Here is a 25,547-nt window from a genome sequence, read left to right as displayed (position 1 = left end):
GCGCCCTGCAGATATGTACATTGTAGTTGGTTATTATCCTCCAGTTCAAAACCTTCACAGTTTAGTTCAATAATAAAGCAAAAAAATAATAAGGAAGAAAAAAACACTTTCCTCTTTACCTGCCAAACACAAAGATCATCGAAGTCCATGTTTATTACAGCACACATTACTTAAGCAAACTTACAAACTGAATGTTACTTACAATGAAACCAAATAAGATGCTGATTTAGTGGACTTCCTTTATTGTAATATCAACATGCTCGTTCAGGCTTAACTTGTGACCAGCAACTAAGCAAAAATATTATCTACTGTGAACTGCCTCAGTAGGCCCGAAAAATCAGTCATAGAAATTAGGGTGTTTAACCGCATTCATTTTATATTTCACATATCCAGTAATAGTTTTTTTAATGTATACTGAACAGGTTAAGATAGTAAATCCAGCCTGTAACAACAATGAATTATCAGCATATTGAATTAACATGGCCTTTCCTGTATGTCTAGCCATGCCATTGGTTAAAATAGCAAAATATAAGTTGTCCAGAAATGATCCTTGAAGCATTTCTTCTTGACAAGGTAAATTGTGGAAATAGCAGTTTGCCACTTTCTTGACTACAACTACCAAGCTGATATCACATCTCAAGACAAAACCATGCCCTTTAAAGTGTTTAACTAAATAACGCCCTACCCCATCAAATGGTTTGGAAAAGTCAAGCTAGCCGGTTGATGTTTTGAGCCATTTATCCAGACATAATATTACATACTCAGCTGCTGTGGTGATGTCATGACCCAGCCTGAACCCATGTTGGGTATGAGAGAGTGTATGGTAACCTTTCAGATCATCCACAGTGTGTCGTTATATTACCTGTACTGGAATCTTAGTCAGCAGAATGAGGAGATTTACCACCTTCACACAGAAGTATAAGTTTGCTCTTCCTCCATTCAGTTTATAATATTGGCAGTTGCCATGCAAGAAATTGACTTAACTATTAAGAAAGCAGGTGTCAAGCTGCTCTTTGAGGATAAACCATGATTTTTCTCTTTTGTAAGCATTCTTGCTTCCATGTTGACTGTTTTAGTAAGCAGTCATATATGCCCTAAATATTTCATCCATATCCCTAAGCATGGGCATGTTTTTAATTAGTTAATACGTAATTTTTGAAAGGCACAATCTTTGAAGGTGCTGGCTGTTTTCATGTGAGAAATGCAACTGAGAGAATTATTATTATTATTACTGCTACTACAAATAATAATAATAATAATAATAATTATTATTATTATTCAGGTGACCTTGCCATCCTGTCATTTATTGCCTTCTAGAACTAGGAGAAACTATGGAAGCTATCCTTTTGTAGACATATATGTATTTGTATTCTTTTTTACTAGAAGCACATTTATTCAAGCAATATTAGAACTCTGTGCAAAAAATCTGATTCTGAGTTTCTGTCTTTTATTTCATAAATGTTTGGGGCCATTTCCTACCCCATCAAACCTTTATCATTCTTCTCCTAATAGTTCACTTATTCCTCCACAGAATGCAACAGACACGCAGTGGAACATCATTTAGCAAGCAGGGACATCATGCCTTTAATTTAATGCAAGAGAGTATGAACTTGGATTGGGGGGAGAACTGCCCTCCTCACACAGAGCAAGCATCCAATGACATTGAGTGTGTGTGTCCCTCAATATTCCTATGTGTGGGATCATTGAGCATCTGCCCACTCTTCTTACCACACAGTGGGATCCTCAACCTCCTGCTTCTACTAAAGAATGTCCCAGTGATGGCAAAACCCAAACACTCCCCCAGTGAAAGAAGTCTGGCTTCACCCATTTGCTCCAGGAGTCACACCTTCTGTTATTCACCAACTTGTGATACTGCCTCCTTCATTGATCATTTCCAAAATATGGGTTTTCCCATATATATATGCAGTGGCTACCTGTGTACATCTAACCTGTCCATCAATATGTTACTTCGTCAGTGTCTGGCATTCTGCAAGCTGTCCTATGGATAACATGCATGCTATCATACAGCCCCAAATCTCAACCCACACCCTCTGTCATTCCTGATCTCTAACCATGACAACTCTGAGCTTGGAGTAAAATGAAAAGTTTATTACAAGGCCAGTTTACCTTTTCCTTTAGTTACGTTATCTCAGTTATCAAAGTTATCTTTATGTATATATATATATATATATATATATATATATATATACATATATATGGAAACCACCATTGATATACAACTCATTGAAAAAAGCACATTAACTACAACACTCACTGAATAGTATTAACAGTGAATGACAGCCTATTGCATGTAAGACCTGGCCACAGTGCGTTACTTTGTCATGAAATAAGGAAGTCTCCCTACACTACAAAACATATACTCTGTGCACACATACAAGAGCATGATTCTTCATCATGTAGAGAGTTCTATACATTGCCAGGTTTAAAATTATTAGGGCCAGCAGAAACATCTTTCCCTGAAGCTTACTGGTTTCCTAAAATAAATCCAATGAAAAAGTTGTCTGTAGCAGATCAGCGCATTTCCAGTTGAACAATCCAACATAATAAATGTATTCAACCCCCACCAATATCCTGGCAGATCAATTCAGTGCCAATTGCACCCCCCTCAATCATGGAGGTTTTACCACTACACCCCTTTACTTATATATACTAACTCTGCTACTGCATGAATGCTGGTGAATACATACCATGCAATACAATGTCTAATGGACCATAACTCGACTAATGCACAAGTTAGTGCAGTGTGATTTCAGCAGGTAAGGACACATCTCTTATCCATCCACAATATATGCATCTGAAAGGGTGTACTGAAACCCTATATATATATAAATGCGTATGAGTAGATCAAGAGAGGTAATCGTGCCCCTTTATTCATCCCTCATCAGGCCCATCATAGAATACAATGCCCCTTTTGGGATGTACCTTACCTGACACCTGCAGCAATTAGAAAGACCCCAAAAGTATCTCACCAAGAGGATCAAGGGTCTCAAACAGATGCCATATGCTGCTCGGTTAAAAAAACTCCAGCTCTACTCAGTTGCATACCGCCTACTTCGAGGCAATCTATGCCTGACATACAAATCTGTCAAATCCAGAATTAATGGACATGCTCCACCTCAGTAAATCTAAATCCCTTAGAGCCACACACTCGAGGGACTTGAACCTCAGCACAGAAATAAATAGAACTTGCTGGAGGGACAGGTTCATAACCCAGAGGCTCCCTTCGCTCTGGAATAGAATTCCAGTTCATGTGAGGCAGAGCACCTCACTGAATCTCTTCAAGAAGAATCTCGATAAGTGGATGGGGGATCGTAGGTTTGTCACAGGGATTACTCCCGTGTCACTATTAGACAGAGGCACAGTAAACTAAACCTTAAAAAGGGCACAGTATACTCAAATCAAGGGGTGGCGTAAGCCATACAGAATCGGGCTAGGCTTATAATTGCCCCAGGGCAGATAGCCTAGTATGAACCTATGAACCTATGAACCTATGAGTGTGTGTGTGTGTGTGTGTGTGTGTGTGTGTGTGTGTGTGCGCGCGCGCAGGTTCATGTTTGCATGTGCATTTTTATATATATATATATATATATATATATATATATATATATATATATATATAGTTCCCCTTCACAAGATCAAATATATGAATACTCGAAATTCATAAGCCCGAGCCCAAAATCTCGAGTATTCATATACTTGAAATTGTGAAGGGGCACAAAAGTAAAGAAAAAAACACTTTTTCTAACATTTTTGCAGGGGGGCGCCCCCTGCACCCCCACACCCCCCACTTAAATATACCAACTCTGAGATCGCACTTCAGCAAAGGAGATGGAAATGTACCATTACGCACTATATGCATAAGCACACAACGGGACACTTTCCATTCCTCCGCTGAAGTGCGGTAATGAAACCTGCACATTAAGGAAGGAACAGTACAGGGGGACCCAGCCCCCTACAAAAAGGTAAGTAAAACCCTTAATCTCATTTTTTTACACTTCCCGTTCACAATTTCGAGTTACTGAAAGTCGAGATTTTGAACTTGATCTTATGAGTTTCGAGCTTTCAATAATTCGATCTTGTGAAGGGGAACCATATATATATATATATATATATATATATATATATATATATATATATATATATAAATATACATACATATAATATCTACACACACACACACACACACACACACACACACACACACTACACTTGGAGCATGCAAACAAAACCACTAAAATTAAAGTTTAAAACAAAGTTTTATGTAGGAGATAACACCCTGCACTCACCCCCCCCTGCTAATTATACATAGTAACACTGAGGTTGGGCAATACTGGGGAAGATCATATCCTCCAAACCCGGGGACCATGTGATCTTACACACTTATCAATCATCTGTTTTATTGATTGAACTGTGTTGACTTTAACAACAGTCATAGAAATTAAGGGTTCCCATATAGATAGACAGATAGATAGATAGATAGATAGATAGATAGATAGATAGATAGATAGATAGAGAGAGATAGATAGTGGAAAAAGAAGCACAGTTAAAAAATTAAAGACAGTAAAATAATAATGATAAAGATAAATAAATTACTAAAAGCAGCTTACCGTATTAATGCTCTTGAAACATTTATTCTGAATCAAATGACCTTCCATTATTACCTGGAAAAAAAAAAGAACTTAGGACAGTTAGTACTTAAGAAAAAAAATGCATGTTTCTCAAAGAAGAACTATGAAGGTATTATTTTAATGCCAGCTTTATGTTTTTTATTTATTTATTTTTCTTACAGAAACAGCAAAGAAACACAGAATAAGTTTTGTAAAGGAAGGGTTCCAAAACTAATAAGTTGTTAAGCAATAAAACACCTGATAAGTCAGACATGTCAAGTGAGAACTTCAATTAAACACTTATGGAAGTTTAGTCCGCCATATTTGTAGCAACAGATCTGCAGATATCTTTATGCACACCAGCAGATGAAGGACATATTTTGCAGCTTTGCAGAAATGAGCACAGATTCTCAAAATCAGAGAAGCATCTTACTAGTAACTATGTGTCAGTGCTATGAGCATGCAAATCTTTCCAGGCAGTGTGATTTCAGAGAAAACAGGCAAACATAAAAGCAAGGGAAAAAAAAACAACAGTTGGGAATGTTATTGTTTAGAAAACAGAAGTTTAAGCAATAATGGCTCCCCCAGGGACATAGTTGAAGAAGCCAATGCTGACTGAAATAATTACAAATGGCATGCCATCACTGCAAAACCTATCTGGTGTCTGTCATCTTCTGAACTTTTCTTGTCACTCTAATGTAGCTTGTCTCTTTCCCATTCTACTGTGAACATTTAACTGCTTCCTTGGAAATTGTAGGAGACCATTTATGATTGTTTTATTATAGGTCATTGCCAAGCTTGTACACTTAATGTAGTAGAAATGATTAATTATAGGACTGACAGCTTTGAAACACTGCTTCCATTCTGTTCATTCCTTAGTTGCTCAACTTCTGTTCTACCCTCTGCTTGCCTCTCCTCTTCACCTCTTTCCCGTGCTCCCATTCCCAACATTTAATTTGGTCAAATACCCATCCAGGATTTCCTAATCACTTATCTTTTATGATCATATTGTGCATGGTGGGTTGTGATGAGCACCATAGCAGCCCATGTATAACTGATGAGAATTGACACTGCTCATTGTATAAAAAAGATCTGGACTGCCATGTTCCATATGTCCACATACTGAGTACAACCACTATCAAGCAGAATGTATATTGGCATCTGACAGCACCAGCTATACATATGATCTGAGTGTTATTGCATGGCAGGTTGCTCATACACCATAGGGTACAAATGTCAAGATTTGAGTAATTCCCCTTGCAAAGAATTACAATGCTGACTTTGCCTGTGAATGATAAATTAGACCCAAGGACGGTGTCCTGATTATTAGTTGTTGCTCTTTTACTCTTGCATTCTTCAAGTATATAACAACCAACTATTGTGTACTTTTCTGACACCTTTCAGCTTGCTGTTTCTGTAGCTCAACATGTAATTAAAGTGCTTAGCACACTGTAAAGGGGAAGGGCAGTGGGCTCAAGTCCCCTTAGGGCTGTATTTTTTTTGTCTCTCTTATTCTTTTATTCTGAAAATCTAATGCAACCAACTACTCTATTCTTCTCTAACACCTTAGGTCTTACAGCTTTTGTAGCTTTGCCCATAAATAAAGTGCTTTGTATACTATAAATGGGGAGGGTTGATGTTTCAATTCCCCTCTGTGTTGTATGGTTTTATATCTCTTATTCTTTCATTCTGAAAGTGTCACAGCCAACTGTTCTGTGCTTTCCTGATGCCTTGCATCACACTGCTTCTGTAGCTCAGTCTGTTATTGTAGTGTTTTGTATACTGTGAATGTGGAAAGTTGTGGGGTTCAAGACCTTTTAGGGTAGTATGCATTTTTTGTCTTTCTTATTTCATTGTTTCATTCTGCAAGTGTGTCACAGCCAGCTGCTGTGTAATTTTCTGACACCTTATATCTCATTGCTTCTGAGGCTTGCTTGTAAATGAAGTGCTTTGTATACACTATCATGGTGGAGGGTTATGGTTTCAAGTCCTTTCTGGGCTGCTTGTTTTTTCCTCTTTTTTATTCTTTCATTATACAAGTGTGCTGCAACTGACTGTTTTCTGCTTCCCTGATGTCCTCTGTCCTATTCCTTCTGTAGCTCAAACTGTAAGTAAAGTGTTTTCTACACAGTGCAAGTGGGAAGGGCTTTGAGTTCAAGTCTTGTCAGGATTGTATGTTTTTTCTCTTATCCTTTCATTCTGCAAGTGTGTCACAACCAGATTTTGTGTGCCTCCCTGATACCATGCTTCTGCTGCTCAACCTATAAATAAAGTGCTTTGTTTATTATAAGTGGGTAGAGTTGTGGGTTCAAGTCCCCTCAGGGGTATATGCTTTTTGCTTCTCTTATTCTTTCTTTCAGCAAGTGCCATAACTAACTGCTGTGTGCTTCCCTGATACCTTACATCCCACTGCTTCTGTAGCTCAACAATTCACTCTACGAATGCATCACAATCAACTGCTATGTGCTTACCTGATGCCTTACATCCCACTGCTTCTGTAGCTCAACTATTCATTCCACGAATGCATCACAACCAACTGCTGTGTGCTTCCTTGATGCCTTACATCCCACTGCTTCTGTAGTTCATTGATTCATTCTACAGATGCATCACAATCAAATGCTGCATGCTTCTTTTATGTATTTTGTATTACTGCTTCTATAGCTCAACCTGTAAATAAAGCACTTTGCATGCTATAATTGAGGGAGGCTGTGGGTACAATTACCACAGAGGTTGCATATGGACGCATTGTGCTTCTCTTCTATTTTTCACTGATGCTTGTAATAAATTGACACCCTACACCAAGGCACTTGCCTAGCACTCAAAATGTTTTGTTCTAGTTACTGCTACTGCACATTCCTAATTCTCTCTTGACTAGATCATGATATGTTACTCTCCTTCACAGACTGACTGGCATAGTCATAAGACTTAAGATTATTTTATTTGCATCTGCTTCCTTAAGGCAGATCTCATTCCTGCTGGTCTAGTAGTTTCCATGTACCTCGTGTTGTGCACTCCCCTTTATCACAGTGGTTAAGTTACTTTAATCTAAGCTTGCCTACAAGCCTGTTAGCCAATCTGGTGCAAATTAATTTATTATGTCTTTAAAAGCATTGGTTTGTTTTTGTGAACTCATGCTCAGTATAACTGTTTTTCCATTTCCCAGTAAAGTTGGAAATGTTCAGGAGTTTGGTCTATGTGAGTATTGATAGAAGGATTGGAGTCTGTGACATTTAGCACTTCATATTAGGTCACTTTCATTCAAAAGAACTAGGAATTTCTTTTAGTTTTTCAATTTTGCTGTATCAAGTGTTCCTCATTTAAAATTTGCTTTCATTCCGCTTATATAAAAGAAATAAAAAGTTATTATGGAATCACAGTAGTGACTGGAAACTATGACAACAGTGATCATTATAAGTCTCACAATTTCAGCCAATGAAATGCAAACTTATTCTCTTAATAACTATAAAGTGGGAGGTTTGCTCAGGGTGAATATTTTGGTGCAAACTAATTGGGTGGTCTTATTTTACCATCTTATTGGGTACATTTATTCCAAACGTGATGCAAGAACTTAAGGCTCACAGTTCTGGGGCAAGAGTTTTTTGCGAGGTGGAGAAAACTATTAAAGTATGGCCATTTGTGTATATCTATATCTATATTTATATCTATATCTGTATCTATATCTATCCGGTCTGTTTGATGCATCTTTAAAATAGAAGGATCATAAATGATACATGCATTTGCATTTTTTTTAAAGATGTCTACAATCAATCAGTAACTCTCGCAACTTCTAAAATATGTCCAATGGTTGCCTCAGCAAAGAAGCAAATGGATCTAGTGGGGCTACATGATTCATAAGTTGCTACTAGTAAATAAACTAGTTAAACCTATTGAATCCTAGTGACTACAATCTCACTGTTAAACCCAAATAGTTACTCCCCTTGTCCATAAGGGAGAGCAGGACTAGGTCTGGTGTAGTTGTACCTTCTCATTTTCTTCATATAAGTTAAATGTGAAGAGAATGAGGGGTACACTTTGCTTTGCAGAAAGTGGGAGTTTATTTCAGAGGTGGGGAATTGTTTTGAGTGATATATGTCACATCAGCAAGTCCTGTTTATGTTAAATATAGTTCTAGGTCCCTTGATCTTATATTTATGTAACTGCCAGTGTTACTGATGTGCAGTAGACGCCATGCATAGATCATCACACAAGAGTATATAGGAGACAGAGGAGAGACACAAAGCTTTTAAATGTTCTGGGTGATATTAAGTAAGAAACTCATTTGTTTTAAGTTAGGTTATGTATTTAGACAGGTACATATCAAAGGGTGCATTGTATTCTACTATGATCCTGATGAGGGACAATAAACGGGAATGGTAACCTCTTTTAACTGAGACCAGATTCTCTTAATAATCAGTTAGGCAAAATAGAATGCTTTTCTAATTATAGTGGAGGTGCACTATGTGAAGACTGGTAGAGATGGGTGAAGGCTGCTAGCCTAGCCAGATAGAATTTTATAGATAATTCTATCATTTGTAAACATGAATGTGAATCACAGGCTTGTTGTCTTAATGAAAAAAATGTTGTTACAAAAATGTGGCAACAGTACTCTCTACTGACCCAGTAAAAACATGTTGTGATCCTTTGATCTAAAGTTGGCTTCGGCCGGGCTAGATGAAGGCTTCCTGCCTATTCTTTTAAGGCTAAAGTTAATGACCAGACTTTACATATGGAGTGTCCTTTATTGCTCTGATTTCTGCCTAAATGTAAAAGAATGTAAATGCAGTTTCTGTCAGCCTGGGAACATCAGAAAAGTTTAAAATGATGTAATGTTTTATCAGAACTGCAATTTAAACAGTGAGAACCAGAGAATATTGAGCATTTTTGTCTTGATTATCCAACTCAGCACTCTGCCTGTTTTCGTATGTAAGTTATCTTAGACTTGTGTTTTCTTGTAGATAGCTAGAAGCTAGAAAGTTTAGACTAAGTGTTTTTCTGTGATGTCAGAACTGTACTACTGATTTATTTTAAGTATTTCTGTGTGATCTCTGAACTCTTGACTAGCACTGACTGTGTAGTAGAAAGTATTGTCTGGTGGTTTTATTATTTATTATTAAATATTTTAAAACCTTTTAACTGTGGCTGGTTTGTGTAGAGATAATTTAAGCTGTTAAGAGTACTTGCATGCCTTTGGTAAAACTGTACATAGCCACTCTAATAAGCCTTGACTGTGGTCATACTACCAATTGGATAATAATATTGCACAGTAATAATTGGACAGCCTTTTAAGGTCCTTTGAGTAGCTGATAATTATTAGCTGGGTGGTGGCAGGGTACTACCATATAATCTGGGTAAAAGGGACACAGCTGGAAATCCTGTGCCAGCCTTCCCCAGGAGTGTCTGTGTGGTTATATAAACTTATCTCAAAGTGTGTGTGTGTCAGCTACTTGGGCAGGGACACGAAGCACTGGTTGAACAGAGAGGGTGCTGGAGATTTTAGCTTGCCCAGGTAGGCTGAGATTTGGACCCTATAGCTGTGCCAGTGGAGAGTCTTATTGGGGACCTGGGGAGCAAGGAAGTAACCAGCCCCAGACTGACTGTGATCTCTGTGTGCTCTTAAGGGAAATTGCACTTTACTGTGTATATTTGTTATCCTTTTCCTTATATATGAGACTCTCTCTCTGGTGTTAGTGGTGAGGATTGATGCTCCTTGACTGCTGGTCCAGGATGCGGGCATCACATATTAATTGGTGGCAGTGGTGGGATAGCCACATCACATATTAATTAGTTGGCAAATACTAATTGGCTTGTAGTGGTGTGGGTACAATGAATCATGTAGCTTGTGTACAGTGAGCTTTGAAGGTGTTTTGTACTCTAAAACAGCCATGCAGTGAATACTCAGAGTTCAGATCACAATTCTTTTATTTCTTTTGTTAGCTTAGTTAGTCAGGGTAAGCAGGCAGCATGCCAGCAGAGGAGTATAGAAAGCTGACAAGGAGCCAGCTGGCAGATTTGTGCCAGGCTAGGGGACTGGTGCATGGAAACCTGACTAAGGCAGACCTGATTGCAGCCATGGATACAGCTGCATCAAAAAACAGCAACCAGAAGGACAATCAGACTGGCAGTAGAGATATAATTCCCTTGGAGAATGGACAGCTCAACCTTTCTGCATTGGACTTAAAAATCCAGCTGGAGCTAAAGAGACTTGCGTTGGAGGCCAAGTGTGTGGAATTAGAAGCAAATGAGAGACTGCAATGTTTGCAGGCTGTGGAGAATGAAAAATGGTTATGTCTGCAAGCTGAGGCACAAAAGAGGCAGAGGCAGCATGAGAAGGAGATGCTGACTCTTTGCCAGAGTCATGGAGGTAATGGGGAAGGGAGTAACTGGACCCCAGAAGCACAAAAGGTCAGTAAATTTCTTGCACATTTTAAAGAGGGGGATAATTTTGATAGTTTCATTCATATGTTTGAGAGGGTATGTAAACAGTATGATGTTGACCAAGGGATCTGGGTAGGGTTCCTGATCCCCTTACTCCATGGTAAAGCTGTAATTGTTCTGTACAAAATGTCTGACATGGCATGCTTTGATTATACTGCTGTAAAAAATTGTCTGTTAGAACTGTTTAAGCTAACCCCTGAAACATATAGGAAAAAGTTTTGTGAGCATATACGCAAGGCAGATGAAAGTGTGTGTGAATATGTTGCTGAATTGAGCACTTATTTCCATAGGTGGGTGAGTGGATGTCAGGTCACCACTTTTGAAGGGATGGCAGACCTTTTGGTGAGGGAACAAGCCCTTAGCACTTTGCCTGAGGACATGAGGATCTGGTTAGCTGATAGACAATGTGCTACTTCAGATACGTTGGGGAAGAAGGGAGACCTATACCTGGCACAGGGCAGCCCTGCGCAGGAAGGGGACCCCCAGTACTGCTCATGGGTCTAAAGGAACCCATGGGGGGCAGCACAGACTGCACCAACAGAATCTGATGGTAGCAGGGGAAGCCACTAGTTTAGGTACACATCCAGGAGCTAGGGTTAAATGTTTTGAATTCAACCATTTGGGCCATGTGGCATACAGGTGTCCACAGAGGCAAGGTGGGGAACAAAAGGTGAGGGAGTCAGTAAGTGGGAATGACAAAATGCCAATAGTAGGTTGTCTTGAGACAACAGGGGTACCGAACTAACATCCTGCAGATATCCTGATAGGGAAGGATTTGGATGAGGCAGTACCATGTGCTTATGCAGTTACATGCAGTGAGGCTAGGAGGCAAGCATGTGGGTCTGGTAGCCTGGGGAAGACCCAGACAGACTACATACTTGCAGCCAGGACTGGTGAGGTAGTTACTTCAGGGAGTGAAACTGAAGGTGAGACACAGCTGCTTGTAGGTACTGATGGTCCCTTGGACAGAGTGACTGCGAAGGTAGAGGTGAGTAGTAGTACTCAGGCTGACAGTGAGGCACCACTGTCAGAGGATACCAGACTTCCTATGGAAGGGTTCATAGGTTCATAGGTTGGTACTAGACTATCAGCCCTAGGGCCTATACAAGCCTAGCCATAACAATTCCCTGGCTATTTCGTCCCAAACTATTTACTTCCCTGGACCCCTGTCTAGCAGGGTGACTGATGTGATCCCCAGGGTGAATTTCCTTTCTCCCATCCAATCATCAAGGTTCCTTTTGAAGAGAGCCAAAGAGGTGCTTTGCTTGACATGTATGGGCAGTCTATTCCAGAGTCTGGGGAGTCTCTGGGTCAGGAACCTTTCCCTCCAGCATGTTTTGTTTATTGTGATGACAAGGGGAGGTGGGAAGGGTTACAATGAGAGAGTTGAGACAGGTTCAGCTCTCAGACTCTACATTGCAAGGCCTGAGGCAGGTAGCTAGGGAGGCACCTGATTCTCAAGAAAAGGGGGAATCTGTATACTGGGACAAAGGGTCACTATACAGAATGGACCCCTGAGGGAGGGCTAGAAGGTGAGAGAGTACAGCAGTTGGTAGTGCCTAGAGCCTACCATCTGCCATTTCTAGCCATAGCCCATGATATTCCCTTTGCAGGTCATATGGGCATAAAACGTACAAAGAGGCATGCTATGCAGAACTTCTATTGGCCTGGAATTTCCAGAGATGTAACAGGGTACTGCAGGACCTGTGAGCAGTGCCAAAAGGTAGGCAAGGCAGAAGACAAGGTGAGAAATCCTTTGATGCCTTTGCCTGTGATTGATGAGCCATTGGGTCCTCTGAGTACCCCAAGTTCCACAGGGAAAAAAGTATATCCTAGTGGTAGTGGATTATGCTACACAATACCCTGAGGCAGTGGCTATGTCCTCCATTGAGGCAGAGAAGGTGGCAAATGCTGTTTAGAGATTTTCAGCAGGGTAGGTTTCCCAAATGAAATACTGACTGACATAGGTGCCAATTTCATGTCAGACCTGCTGGCTTATCTGTGGAAGTCCTGTGGGGTGAAGCACATGAAGACAACACCCTACCATCCCCAGACTAATGGTCTTGTTGAGAGGTTAAACTCTACAATCAAGTCCATGCTACGGGCTTTTGCAGATCAGTTTAAGAGGGAGCGGGACAAATATTTGCCCCATCTGTTGTTTGCTTACAGAGAGGTTCCCCAGGAATCCACAGATTTTTAACCCTTTGAGTTGCTGTATGGGCATAGGGTGAGGGGACCTCTAGATTTAATTCGAGATGAGTGGGAAGGTGAGTACGAGTCTCACAAGGAGTCTGTTGTGGCATACATCCTAAACCTCAGGACAAGGCTCAGGGAACTCATGAGCTTGGCCCAGGAGAACCTGGCAGAAGCCCAACAACAGAAAAAGGTGTGGTATGACAGGAATGCTTGAGCTAGAGAATATGCTGCGGGGCAGCAGGTAATGGTTCTCATTCTTGTCAGACACAACAAACTGCAAGCAGCTTGGGAGGGTCCCTACCAGGTGGTAAGAAAGGTAAGTGATTTTAATTACATGGTGGAACTGCTAGGCAGAAGTCCGGGGCACAAATTGTACCATGTTAACATGATGAAACCTTACCATGATAGGGAGACTCTTGTGCTGAGCATTTGCAGTGGATTGCAGGAGAAGTCTGAGGGAGATCTGGGGACTGATCTTCTCAGTGAGGCTCGGGCTGACACCTTGGTGGAAGGGGCAGCAATGTCCCAGCAACTATCCCCTACTCAGGTTTGAGAAATCCAAGCAGCGTTGCAGGAATTTGGGAACATGTTCACTGGGAAACCGGGGTGCACGCACCTAGTGCAGCACCAGGTGGATACAGGACCCCAAAGGCCTATTAGGCAGGCCCCTTATAGGGTGCCTGAGACAGTCATACAGACCCCAAGGGAGGAGGTACAGAAGATGTCGGAACTAGGGGTGATTCAAAAGTCCAACAGTCCCTGGGCCTCCTCAGTGGTGCTGGTGCCAAAGAAGGATGGCAGCACCAGGTTCTGTGTGGACTACAGGAAATTAAATAGTCACACAGAGTCAGATGCTTACTCCATGCCTAGGATAGATGAGGCCCTAGAGCAGCTGGGTGGGGCTAAGTATCTTACTACCATTGATCTTACCAAGGGTTACTGGCAGTTGCCCTTGACTCCCAGTGCTAGAGAGAAGTCAGCCTTTGTGACTCCTTTTGGCTTATATGAATTCAGAAAGATGCCCTTTGGGATGAAGAATGCCCCAGCAACTTTCCAGAGGCTGGCAGATCATATCCTTGCAGGAGCAGGAGGGTTTGCCCTTGCTTACCTAGGTGATATTGCCATCTACAGCCATTCCTGGCCAGAGCACCTTCAGCATGTCAGGAAGGTGCTGGGCAGACGACAGAGAGCAGGGTTGACCATTAAGCTGAGCAAATGTCAGGTGGGTATGGCGGAGGTCTTCTACCTAGGACATAGAGTGGGATGTGTTAAGATAAGGCCAGAACCTGCCAAAGTGGAAGCCATTCAGGCATGGCCTACACCTGTTACCAAAAAGCAGGTGAGGCCATTTTTTTAGGGACAGCAGGGTACTACAGAAAGTTTGTCCCCAGTTATAGTACCATAGCTGCTCCCCTCACAGACCTGACAAGGAAGAATAGGCTAGATAAGGTAGTGTGGACCCCAGCATGTGAGCAGTTATTCCAGAAGCTTAAAGAAGATTTGGCAGGACCCAGTGTGTTAGCCAGTCCAGATTACAGCAAAGAATTTGTTGTGCAGGTGGATGCTTCAAACCATGGGGCGGGGGCTGTACTTAGCCAGATTTCTTCAGAGGGGGAATAGCACCCAGTGGTTTATCTCAGTCGTAGGCTCCAACCCAAGGAGGAATGGTATGCAGCTGTAGAAAAGGAATGTCTAGCCATAGTGTGGGCACTGCAAAAACTTCAGCCTTATCTCTAAGGAAGGAAGTTCACTGTTATGACAGATCACACCCCCCTAACATGGTTAAACAAAGCCAGCTAGCAAAATGCCAAGTTGCTAAGATGGAGCCTAGGTGTGCAAGCATATGATATGTCAGTGCAGCACTGCAGTGGGAGTAGCAATGCCAATGCAGATGGGCTCTCAAGACAGGGAATGGGGTGAGGTACACTCAGATAGAACTAGCCCTCTCAAGCTGCATTTCTCAAGGGTCACTTGAAAAACTAGCTTGAGTTCTCCGGGGGGGGGGGGGGGATGTGAAGACTGGTAGAGATGGGTGAAGGCTGCCAGCCTAGCCAGATAGAATTTTATAGATAATTCTATCATTTGTAAACATGAATGTGAATCACAGGCTTGTTGTCTTAAATGAAAAAAATGCTGTTACAAAAATGTGGCAACAGTGCTCTCTACTGACTCAGTAAAATCATGTTGTGACCCTTTGATCTAAAGTCGGCTCCAGCTGGGCAAGATGAAGGCTTCCTGCCTATTGTTTTAAGGCTAAAGTTAATAACCAGAATTTACATGTGGACTGTCCTTTATTGCTCTTGTTTCTGCCTAAGTGTAAAAAAATGTAAATTCAGTTTCTGTCAGCCTGGGAACACCAGGAACGTGTGAAATGATGTAATGTTTTATCAGAACTGCAATTGCAATTTAAACAGTGAGAACCAAAGATTATTGAGCATTTTTGTCTTGGTTATCCAACTCAGCACTCTGTCTGTTGTCTTATGTAAGTTATCTTAGACTTGTGTGTTTTTGTAGATAGCTAGAAGCTAGAAAGTTTAGACTAAGTGTTTTTCTATTATGTCAGAACTGTCCTACTGGTTTATTTTATGTATTTCTGTGTGATCTCTGAACTCTTGACTAGCACTGACTGTGTAGTAGAAAGTATTGTCTGGTGGTTTTATTATTTATTATTAAATATTTTAAAACCTTCTAACTGTGGCTGGTTTGTGTAGAGATAATTTAAGCTCTTAAGAGTACTTGCATGCCCTTGGTAAAACTGTACATAGCCACTCTAATAAACCTTGACTGTAGTCATACTATCAATTGGATAATACTATTGCACAGTATTAATGGATACCCTTTTAAGGGCCTTTGAGTAACTGGTAATTATTAGCTGGGTGGTGGCAGGGTACTACCATATAGTCTGGGTGAAAGAGGCACAGCTGGAGAACCTGTGTCAGCATTCCCCAGGAGTGTCTCTATGGTTGTATAATCTTATCTCAAAGTGCGTGTGCATCAGCTACTTGGGCAGGGACACAAAGCACTGGTTGGACAGAGAGTGTGCTGGAGATTTTAGCTTGCTTAACTAGGCTGAGATCTGGACCCTATAGCTGTGCCAGTGGGAAGTCTTATTGGGGACCTGAGGAGCAAGGGAGTGACCAACCCCAGACTGACTGTGATCTCTATGGGAAATTGCACTTTACTGTGTGTATTTGTTATCCTTTTCCTCATATATGAGACTCCCTCTCTGGTGTTAGTGGTGAGGATTGAGGATCTTGATTGCTGGGCCATGGCGGGGGCATCACACAGTAGTCAATACAGTATTCTTTATCCATGGAGGTGCCAAGGTCTTTAATGACAGCATCTGTTTTAATAAGGAAGATGCCATTTATTTGGTATATGTGTAAGAGCCCATGTTTCTCAAACTGGACCATGCTACATTTTTTGGTATTCATCTTTGGGTCATATGAAGAAATTTTAGCCCATTGCCCTTGTCAATTAGTCTAGAGATGATTGTGTTTCCAGACAAAGACAGATACATCACCACTAGTGTTATCACTATCTACAGTTGCCAGCATAAATGAGTTAAAGGCAGAAGAGCCAGATGATGAAGAGGTGCCAACACTCTTCTGGTTTCATCTTACAGTAGCCGCACAAATATATATTCTATAGTGAGAAAGGACTTAAAGAGAAGGCATTTTAATTTAAGCTCCTTAGCTTTGAGCAGCACTGCATTGACATTTGCCAAGTTAGAATTTGTATTTACAAGGCTTGTAGCCTAAGTGCACTTATATTGCCTAAAAAGGTGCAATGGGTGTATAGGAAGTCTTAATAGGTATGTAAAAGCTCTAAAAAGATAAATGCTAGTCATTCTTGGTGAAAAAGGCAGTTCTGTATTTCATCAGTTTCCATGCTGAGAGATTGGGTCCCTTCAGAATGACACCAATAACTAAGCGAATAATTAACATCAATATTCCTTTACTTATTTTTGACATCATTTTGGTGTTGATAGGATACTGCTTAAGTCTATTTTTTAAAGCATTATAGTCATACTCAGAGAGCTCCAGCATGTCTCTCTTCTTATAGTCTGGGGGGTGATGCATCACAAATCATTCACACCCACGTTAACAATGACCATGTCATGGTCATACTTGGGATGAAGAGACTTGAGTGCTCTGGTGATGTGGCAAATTATATCACTTGAAAGGAAACTGACCATTCTCTGATCCAATGGCTATCACAAATATTCTAGCAAAGAAATGCAATGCTAACTTCACTCCAGAGACATCTATATCAAGCCTACATATACGTAAGGACCTAAAGCCCTTTATCATTACAAAAGAACACTTGTTAAAAGTGCTTTCAAATACAAAACTTCCATCCTCTATGGGGACGTGATGACATATGAAGCTGTCTGCTTAACAGCACAAAACATGCACTGATGGACTCACTCCTAGATTTACTCAACTTGAGCTTATCTACCAGCTTTGTCCCTGAGGTTTGGCACACAGCAATTGTGATGCCTCTTCACAGGGGTGACCCCACCATGGACCATGGGAATTATAGACCCATCAACCTGATGAGCCTGGAGTGGGCCAAAACAGATCTGATAAACTATGGTAAAACAAAATCGTATAAGACTTAACCCCAGCAATCTGCTTTATTAAGTGTAGATCCTGTTTAGTGAATCTAGTAAATGTCTTTGAGAGTTTTATGCAAGCTGTGGACAGGGCTCATGATGTCTATGCAGCATAACTTGACTTTGCCTCAAAGCATTTGATACCATACCACATGCCAAAATTATCAATAAGCTAAATGCACTCCAACTCAGTCCCTATATAATCAGGTGAATAGCTAATTGGATGAGGGACAGAACCTAAACTGTAAGGGTTGCAGGAGTAACCTAAGGAAGCATGAAAGCAACCATTGGGGCACCATAGGGTTCCACGCTATGATCTTTGCTAATTGGCATGTATATCTCTGAGCTCCGAATTAAAAATCAGGAGATGTGATTAACCAAGTTTGTCGATGATTGTAAACTGGGTGTCATGCTTGAATCCACCTTTTTATATGCAGAAGCTTCTTGGTGAACTTACATATGTTAATAGTTGGTGTACTGACAATGGGCTAAAACTAAATGCAAAAAAAGCAGTACTGTTGCATTTGGCAAATAAACTCTTCACCCAGTTTATAGAGTAAAATTACCCTACTCCAAAATGAAAATGTTGTGAGAGACATAGGAACATGGGTAGATAACTCCCTCTCCTTTGATCATCATGCTGCAACAGTGGTCAGTAAATCCTTCTATCTGCCTTTTATCTAGGTCCAAAGAGTTCCTGACCCCCTCTATATTCTGCATTGATCAAGCATATCTTAGAATACTGTGCCCTCTTATTAAGCAATTAGAGTCCCTAAAGGGTCTAGACAAAAAGAAAAGATCATGGGACTAAAGGACTTGAGCTATCAAGAAAGGCTGAAGGCCTTGTCCTTGTATTCAGTATCCTGCAGACTCCTTTGGGGGTGATCTGTACCTTACCTTCAGCATCATTATGGATCCAGCACTCCAAGATCTTTTATTTCTCCTTAACTCAAACAGTCCTGCGAATACAAGAATCAGAGATCTGAGCCAACTTCAGCAAATAAAATAAATCATGGTGGAGAGACAGATTTGTTACAGAGTGACTATCCCTTCTCTGGAACAAACCTCCTCTTTACATTACTTAATGTGACAAAGTATCTTCCTTTAAGAAGGAATTAGACAGTTAAGTGGGTATTCATAAGTTCACCCCAGTATGACTGGCCTATTACTCCTTGGAAAAGAAGGTAACTAAGGGTGGGTACTGGCAGGGTGTAAATGGTCACATAGCTCAGTTGCCTTGTGCATTCTATGATTCTATGATTCTATGACTGTCGCCTTCTCTTTGTTCAGCCTTGTAATTGCTGGTATGCCAAGCTATAATGTCACCCATAACAAGTACATTAACATGTTAAGTGGACTGCTGTCATAGTCTGAAGGGCTTAGTCAAACCATTCTGGTGACTCTTCTCAGCGGGAGTTGTGGTGAAAAAAGCTATGTGTAATATAGACTGGATGTTACCATGTTGCTTAAGTTTGAATATGGTGCATAGATATACACCTTTTGGTTATGGAAGTGCTTTTTGGAGAACCTCAGCACTAAAAGGTATTATGTTTGTCATGCTGTATGTAGATTAGTATTAGTGTGGCTACTGATTACTATTTTGTATGAAAGGTTGGATTCCAGTTATAATACGTATTTGCACATCTCAAATGTGGATGCATTTTGTGGTAAAAGTAAATGTTTGTCTGTAAGCAAGTGTCAGATTATACTCAGCCTCAGGATACCTAGTGCTACAAGGCTGCCTGTGCCTGATCTGTTGCCAGACTCCTGGTAGTAGGAGACTGGCAACAGCTGAAGCACAGACATATCTGGGCCTCATAAATGATGTATAAATGCCAGATGGCATACATTATATGATGTTATGGACTTTGATGACCTTTTTGGTCTATGTAGGAGAGACCTTTGTTCTATGTAGGAGAGATGGGGAGTTGTATGTTATATAACTGGACAGGGAAGCATCATCATCTGTGCTAAAACACATTACAGTGTTACATATGATATATAAGTTTCAAGCAGTGGCAGCTGGTGACTTCAAACCAAGAGGGGGTCCCACAAAACAACTGAATGAGCGAGGTTGACTGGAATAGGATGGAGCTATAATATGGTTAGTCAATTACCTTTATCTGTAATCAAGCCAGAGATGGGGTTGGTCATATTCATCTACAGACTGTGTTAGTCACTACTCATTGTAGCTACTTTACTGACTACATACAGCTTAGAAGTCTAACTACAATCAGCAGGGGCAGCCTTAGGTGAAATGGAGCACTAGACAAGACTTCCTAGGCCATGCTCATTGCCCACTGCTCTGCCTGTACCCCACAACAGTGCCCCTCCCTTCTTTTCTCCCCATCCTGTCCCCATGCTAGACAGAAAAATATATTTTTTTATTTTTTCACATGTTCTCTTACCTCTTGGCTTTTTTCTTTATCCTTTTAACACACACTAACTTGTCAAGACTGCATTGCAATGAGTGTGGAGGCAGTAACTCAATTAAGCCAGGGGTCTGGGGTCTGCTAGACTCCAGAAGTCATATGATTCTAGATGCTCTCAGGTGAGTCTTAGAACGTTTTTCAACCTTTTGATCCAATGATGGCCTGAACAAAAATTTTCAATAAAGAACATTTTCTGTCAGTCTTTTTTTTTCTTTCAAGAAAAAACAAACATTATGTCCAAAGCTTATGTTTAAAACTGACAAAATAGACATTCTCAATATACTGAGAATTCATGTGAGGATATATAAATGCCTTCTGGGAATATTGTATTCTTCTCCACCTCTTCAAAAAAGAGAGAGAGCGAGTAACCTTCTGTGTATCCCTCTGGTGAAACACTGGGGTAAAAGTAAAATAACTAACGGACACAGATATGTATTGTTTATTTATTTCCTTACTTATTTACTGTTTGTTCACTTGGTAAGTGGACTGGTCTATTGACCCTTTTCAGCCATGACCCAAACTCAAAGATCAGAACATACATTATGGTCTTTTAATCAACAATATTATATACAAAATGAGTACATAGCAAAAGTCAGGACATAGTAAGACTGAATGCAGATAGGATACCATTAAAAGGTGTCATCAGAGTGCATTGAAAAAAATATGTATACAAAATGCAAGCTAAGATATGTATAAAATACAGTGCAATCATACATAGAATACATAAACTCCTACATACATGTGAAATATTTGTATAAAAGACCACATGAAGAGACTGTGAAAAGTTTATTAAATGTATTCTATTATTCATTCTATGGGATGGTAAAGTACCTAACCATTGCCATGGTAGTAGTTGAAGGTAGATTCAGTAAAGCGATATTCTTTAAGTGCATCTTTGAAGATTTTAATGTTTTTTTATTTTTTTGATGTCTGTAGACAGGTGGTTCCAGGTAGCAGGTCCCATTCTAGAGAAGCTCTCTCACCTACAACAGTTTTAAATGGAGGATATACTGGAGAGAAAGCGTTGTCATGTGTACCTCTGAGTACATAAGGACTGTCTTGTAAAAATAGCTTTTCCTCTTAAAGGCAGGCAGTGACTGTATTTTAGCACCTTGTAAACTACAGTACTTTGAAGAAAAGTGGCCCTATAACGCACTGAAATCCATTTGGAAATTTTAGCAAATTACAAGGGTGTATTTGTGGTTCTGCTAATAGAATGAATCTGCAGATTTTATTCTTAGCAGCCTGTAGTCTGAGTATTGTGAGCTGAATACAGAACAAGAAAAGGAAGGCCATTTTTAAGTTTGGGTATTAAAATATTTTAAACATGGCCCTGCAAGCAGCAGGTGAAAGGAGGTAATAAGAAGTTATGTACCTACCATAACGTTCCATGTTAGTTGTCTTCTCTCGCCTTCTTTCTTGCTTGATGGGTTCGGAGCCGATCCCTCGGCTCCGACTCGGCACTTGCTTTAGCTCGAGAACTCCTTTTACCAGCTCGAGGCAGCCCCATATCCCATGATGCAAGGCAGGAAGTACCCAGATCTCGTTTGTTGACAAAAGGGCAATAACACCAAGCATAAACAATACTTCCCAAAGGAAGAAGAAACTTACAAATGGAAAAAGGACCAGGTCTGAATGGTCTTTAGTATTATAGTTTCTTATACAAGGTCTGTCCAGGCCAGGTGGAAGGAGGGAGGGTCGCAAGAAAGAAGGCGAGAGAAGACAACTAACATGGAACGTTATGGTAGGTACATAACTTCTTAATGTTAAGTTGTCAATCTCGCCTTCATTCTTGCTTGATGGGACCGCGTCCCTAGCACCTCTATCCTGGGTGGCTCAATGGAACAAACTCTTGAGGACTGTAGAGCCAAAACTGGCTCTGTCCCTGGAGGCCAAGTCCAATTTGTAATGGGAAACAAAGTGTGAGGAGTGGCCCAAGTGGCGCTGCACAAATAGTGTCTAAAGGCAGTCTAGCTTGAAAAGCTGTAGAAGTAGCTAAACTCCTAGTTGAATGTGCTTTAGGTTTTGAGCACAGCTGTTTTCCCTGATCGTATAAATTTCAGTGATGACCGAAGAAAGCCATCTGGACAAAGTCACTTTAGAAACAGGAAGGCCTTTTTATTATCCGCATAGGAAACAAAAAGTTGATCAGATTTTCTAAATTTTTTGTTCTGTCCAAATAATATCTAAGCTGACGGTGGACGTCAAGATAATGTAGCTTTTGTTCAGCTCTATCTGAATAGTTAGGAAAAATACAGGGAGATCAATAGATTGATTCAGATTGTTTTTCAGCGACCTTAGGTAAAAGGATGGATTAGTTCTCAAAGATACTCTGTCTTTGTGAAAAATCAAATAGGGGTCGAACCGAAAGAGCATGAAGTTCAGACACCCTCCTGGCAGATGTAATAGCCACTAGGAATAAAGTTTTCCAAGAAAGATAATTCAGGAAACAAGAAACAGCTGGCTCGAAGGGGAAGAATCAAGGATGTCAGCACTAAATTTAAATCCCACTGAGGAGGAGGATTCCTGATTGGAGGCTTTAGTAGGAAAATTCCTTTCAAAAGGCCCTGCAGAGCCTATGGGACATAATATTATGATCTGCTATCCCGACATGAAAATTAGAAATAGCAGCCAACTGAACTCTGACTGTGGAAGAAGAGGAGCCTGCATGGAAAATCTCTGCTAAGAAGTCCAGAACTGCCTGAACAGGGGCAGTAAAGGATCAATATTTTGGGCCTTAGCCCAATAAGAGAAACGTTTCCATTTGCTTGTGTAAATCCTCCTGGTAGAGGATTTTAGTGAAGCTACTATGATGTCTCTAACTGGGTTAGAGATCAAAGGAAGCCTGGCTAAGGAAGGAAGTGGAGCAACCATGCTGTGAGGTTGAGAGAAGGGATTGACCGGTGCAGCTGACCGGATTGGTGAATCAGTAGATCTGGCACTGGGTCCAGATGCCACGGCTGCACCAAAAGGTGATGATGGAGGAACGGGAACCAAACTTGTCGAGGCCAGTAAGGGGCAATGAGAATCAATTTGGCTCTCAAGACGGCAGCTTTCTGGATCACCTGAGGGATCAGAGGAAAAGGAGGGAAGGCATAAAGAAGTCCCTGGGGCCAATCCTGGGTCAGAGCGTCTCTGGGGGGATGGCCTGATAGAGGGAAGAGGCTGAAGAAGTCTGGACATTTGCTGTTTTGGGGAGTAGCAAAAAGATCGCAACATGGACGACCCCATTCCAGAAAAATCTCTTCCGCTATGGATTGCTTGAGAGACCACTCGTGAGGCATGAGAATAGCTCTGCTCAATCTGTCCGCTATAATGTTGGTTTTCCCAGGGATATGCGTTGCTACCAGAAACCGATGAGAGGAGATCGCCCATTGCCATAGTCTGAGCGCTTCTCGACACAAGGGGTAGGACTTGGTTCCGCCCTGTTTGTTGATATACCAAACTACAGACATGTTGTCTGTGTGGACTGCAATTGTCCCTACGGGAAGAAAGTCGTTGAGGGCTTGCAACGTTAAAAGCACTGCTCTCATCTCCAGGACATTTATGTGCAGATGGTACTCGAACGGTTGCCACGTCCCATGAACCATCCTGCCCTGATAATGACCCCCACCCGATCAGGGAGGCATCCGTGGTGACAGTGGCTATCGGGGACGGAGGTACAAAGCACCTGCCTTGGTGAACCTGAGGCGATGTGATCCACCAAGCAAGATGTTCTTTGCATGTTTGTGTCACCAGAATCTGGTGACGCATTGGGAGTTGCTGGTATGACCACTGTGTGAACAGCATCCACTGAAGGAGGCGCATGTAGAATCGAGCCAGGGAAGAAGAGTGATGGCCGCAGCCATAAGACCTAACACCTTTAGAACCATTCTGGCCTGTACCTTCTTGCTGGCCAGAATGATCCTGACATGAGTCTGAATGTCTGAAACTCTTTGTTCTGTAAGGGTAGCTGACATCCGAACAGTGTTTAAGTTTAAGCCTATGAAGGTAATAGACTGGCAGGGCGATAAGGATGATTTTTCGTAGTTGACTGAGATGCCCAAATGAGAACAAAGGTCTATTGTGTAATCCCTGGCTTGTATAAGCTGATGCCTGGTGGTGGCTGACAGGAGCCAGTCGTCGAGATACGGAAACACCTGGAATCCTTGGCGTCTCAGGTGGGCCGTGACCACTGCCATGCATTTGGTGAACACTCTGGGGTCTGTAGTGAGACCAAAGGGCAGGGCTCTGAACTGGAAATGACTGGACCCCAGCCGAGCGGAGAAATCTCCTGGAGCGTCTGTGAATTTTGATGTGATAGTACGCATCCTGAAGATCTATTGAGCACATCCAGTTGTCCTTCTGTAAGAAGGGTAGAATTGACTGAAGAGTGACCATTCGGAATCTTGTCTTCCTGACAGACTTGTTGAGTCTGCTGAGATCCAATATTGGTCTCCAGTCTCCCGTCTTTTTGGGGACCAAAAAGAACCTTGAGTAGATTCCGGGCTCTGAATGGTCTATAACTGGCTGAATGGCTCTTTTTTGCAGTAGTTTTGCGATCTCTAACTCTGCAATGTCCCTTAGACCGGGTGGTACATCTGGAAGGGAACTTGAGGGGAAGGGACTTTCCTCGAAAGGAATTATGTAACCCTTGGATATGATCGACTGTACCCATCTGTCTTGAGTGAGGGAATGCCAGGCTTCTGGGTACAGTGATAATCTTCCCCCGACTGCCTCCAAGGAGGGACAGCCGGGCAACACCTCAGGGATGCTGAAAAGGCTTCTCAGGAAGAGACTCCCTGTTGCCCTGATTCTTCGGACCCCCTCTGCCTCTAGAGCGGCGTCTGTTGTTGTTACCCCCTCTGCCTCTAGGGGTAAACTGACCACGTGAATCCGGCGTGACTCCTTGAGATTTACGGAACCACATCTTCCCACCCTTCTGTCCTTTGGGATAAGGCCTAGAAGGGGTGGAAAAACGGACTCCAACAGCAGAAAGAGTCTTGCCGTCCTGCTCACACCTGGTCAAGGTTTCCTTCACCTGAGGGCCAAACAAAGCTGACCCATCAAAGGGAGAATTTGTGAAGGACGCCTTAAAGGGATCCGCAAAATCACATAGCCGCATCCAGGCTTGGCGTCTAAGAGCCACACCTGTGCCTGCAGCTCTACTCGCTCCATCAGCAGCATAAGATATTAGCCACATGGAGGAGTTAGCAATGGAATTGAGGGTTCCTAGCTGCGAAGCAATCTTTTCTTGGG

The 25,547-nt window shown here is 41.6% G+C and overlaps 1 protein-coding gene across 1 annotated transcript in view; it reads right to left on the bottom strand.

The window, feature by feature from the left end:
• SLC13A5 (solute carrier family 13 member 5) overlaps positions 1-25,547 on the bottom strand; it is a 423,982-nt gene that overhangs the window by 380,258 nt on the left and 18,177 nt on the right. The window contains exon 2 of the mRNA XM_044054248.1: positions 4,629-4,682. Within this exon, the coding sequence (XP_043910183.1) occupies positions 4,629-4,676 (48 nt within the window). The 5' untranslated portion in view covers positions 4,677-4,682. The remainder of the gene's footprint in view (positions 1-4,628; positions 4,683-25,547) is intronic.

The sequence above is a fragment of the Protopterus annectens genome, chromosome 13.part0 (assembly GCF_019279795.1).
Source record: "Protopterus annectens isolate FY-2018-M chromosome 13.part0, PAN1.0, whole genome shotgun sequence".
NCBI lineage: Eukaryota > Metazoa > Chordata > Ceratodontiformes > Protopteridae > Protopterus > Protopterus annectens.
The sequence above is the reverse complement of the archived record's forward strand: the minus strand, read 5'-3'. Positions and strand labels throughout refer to the sequence as shown.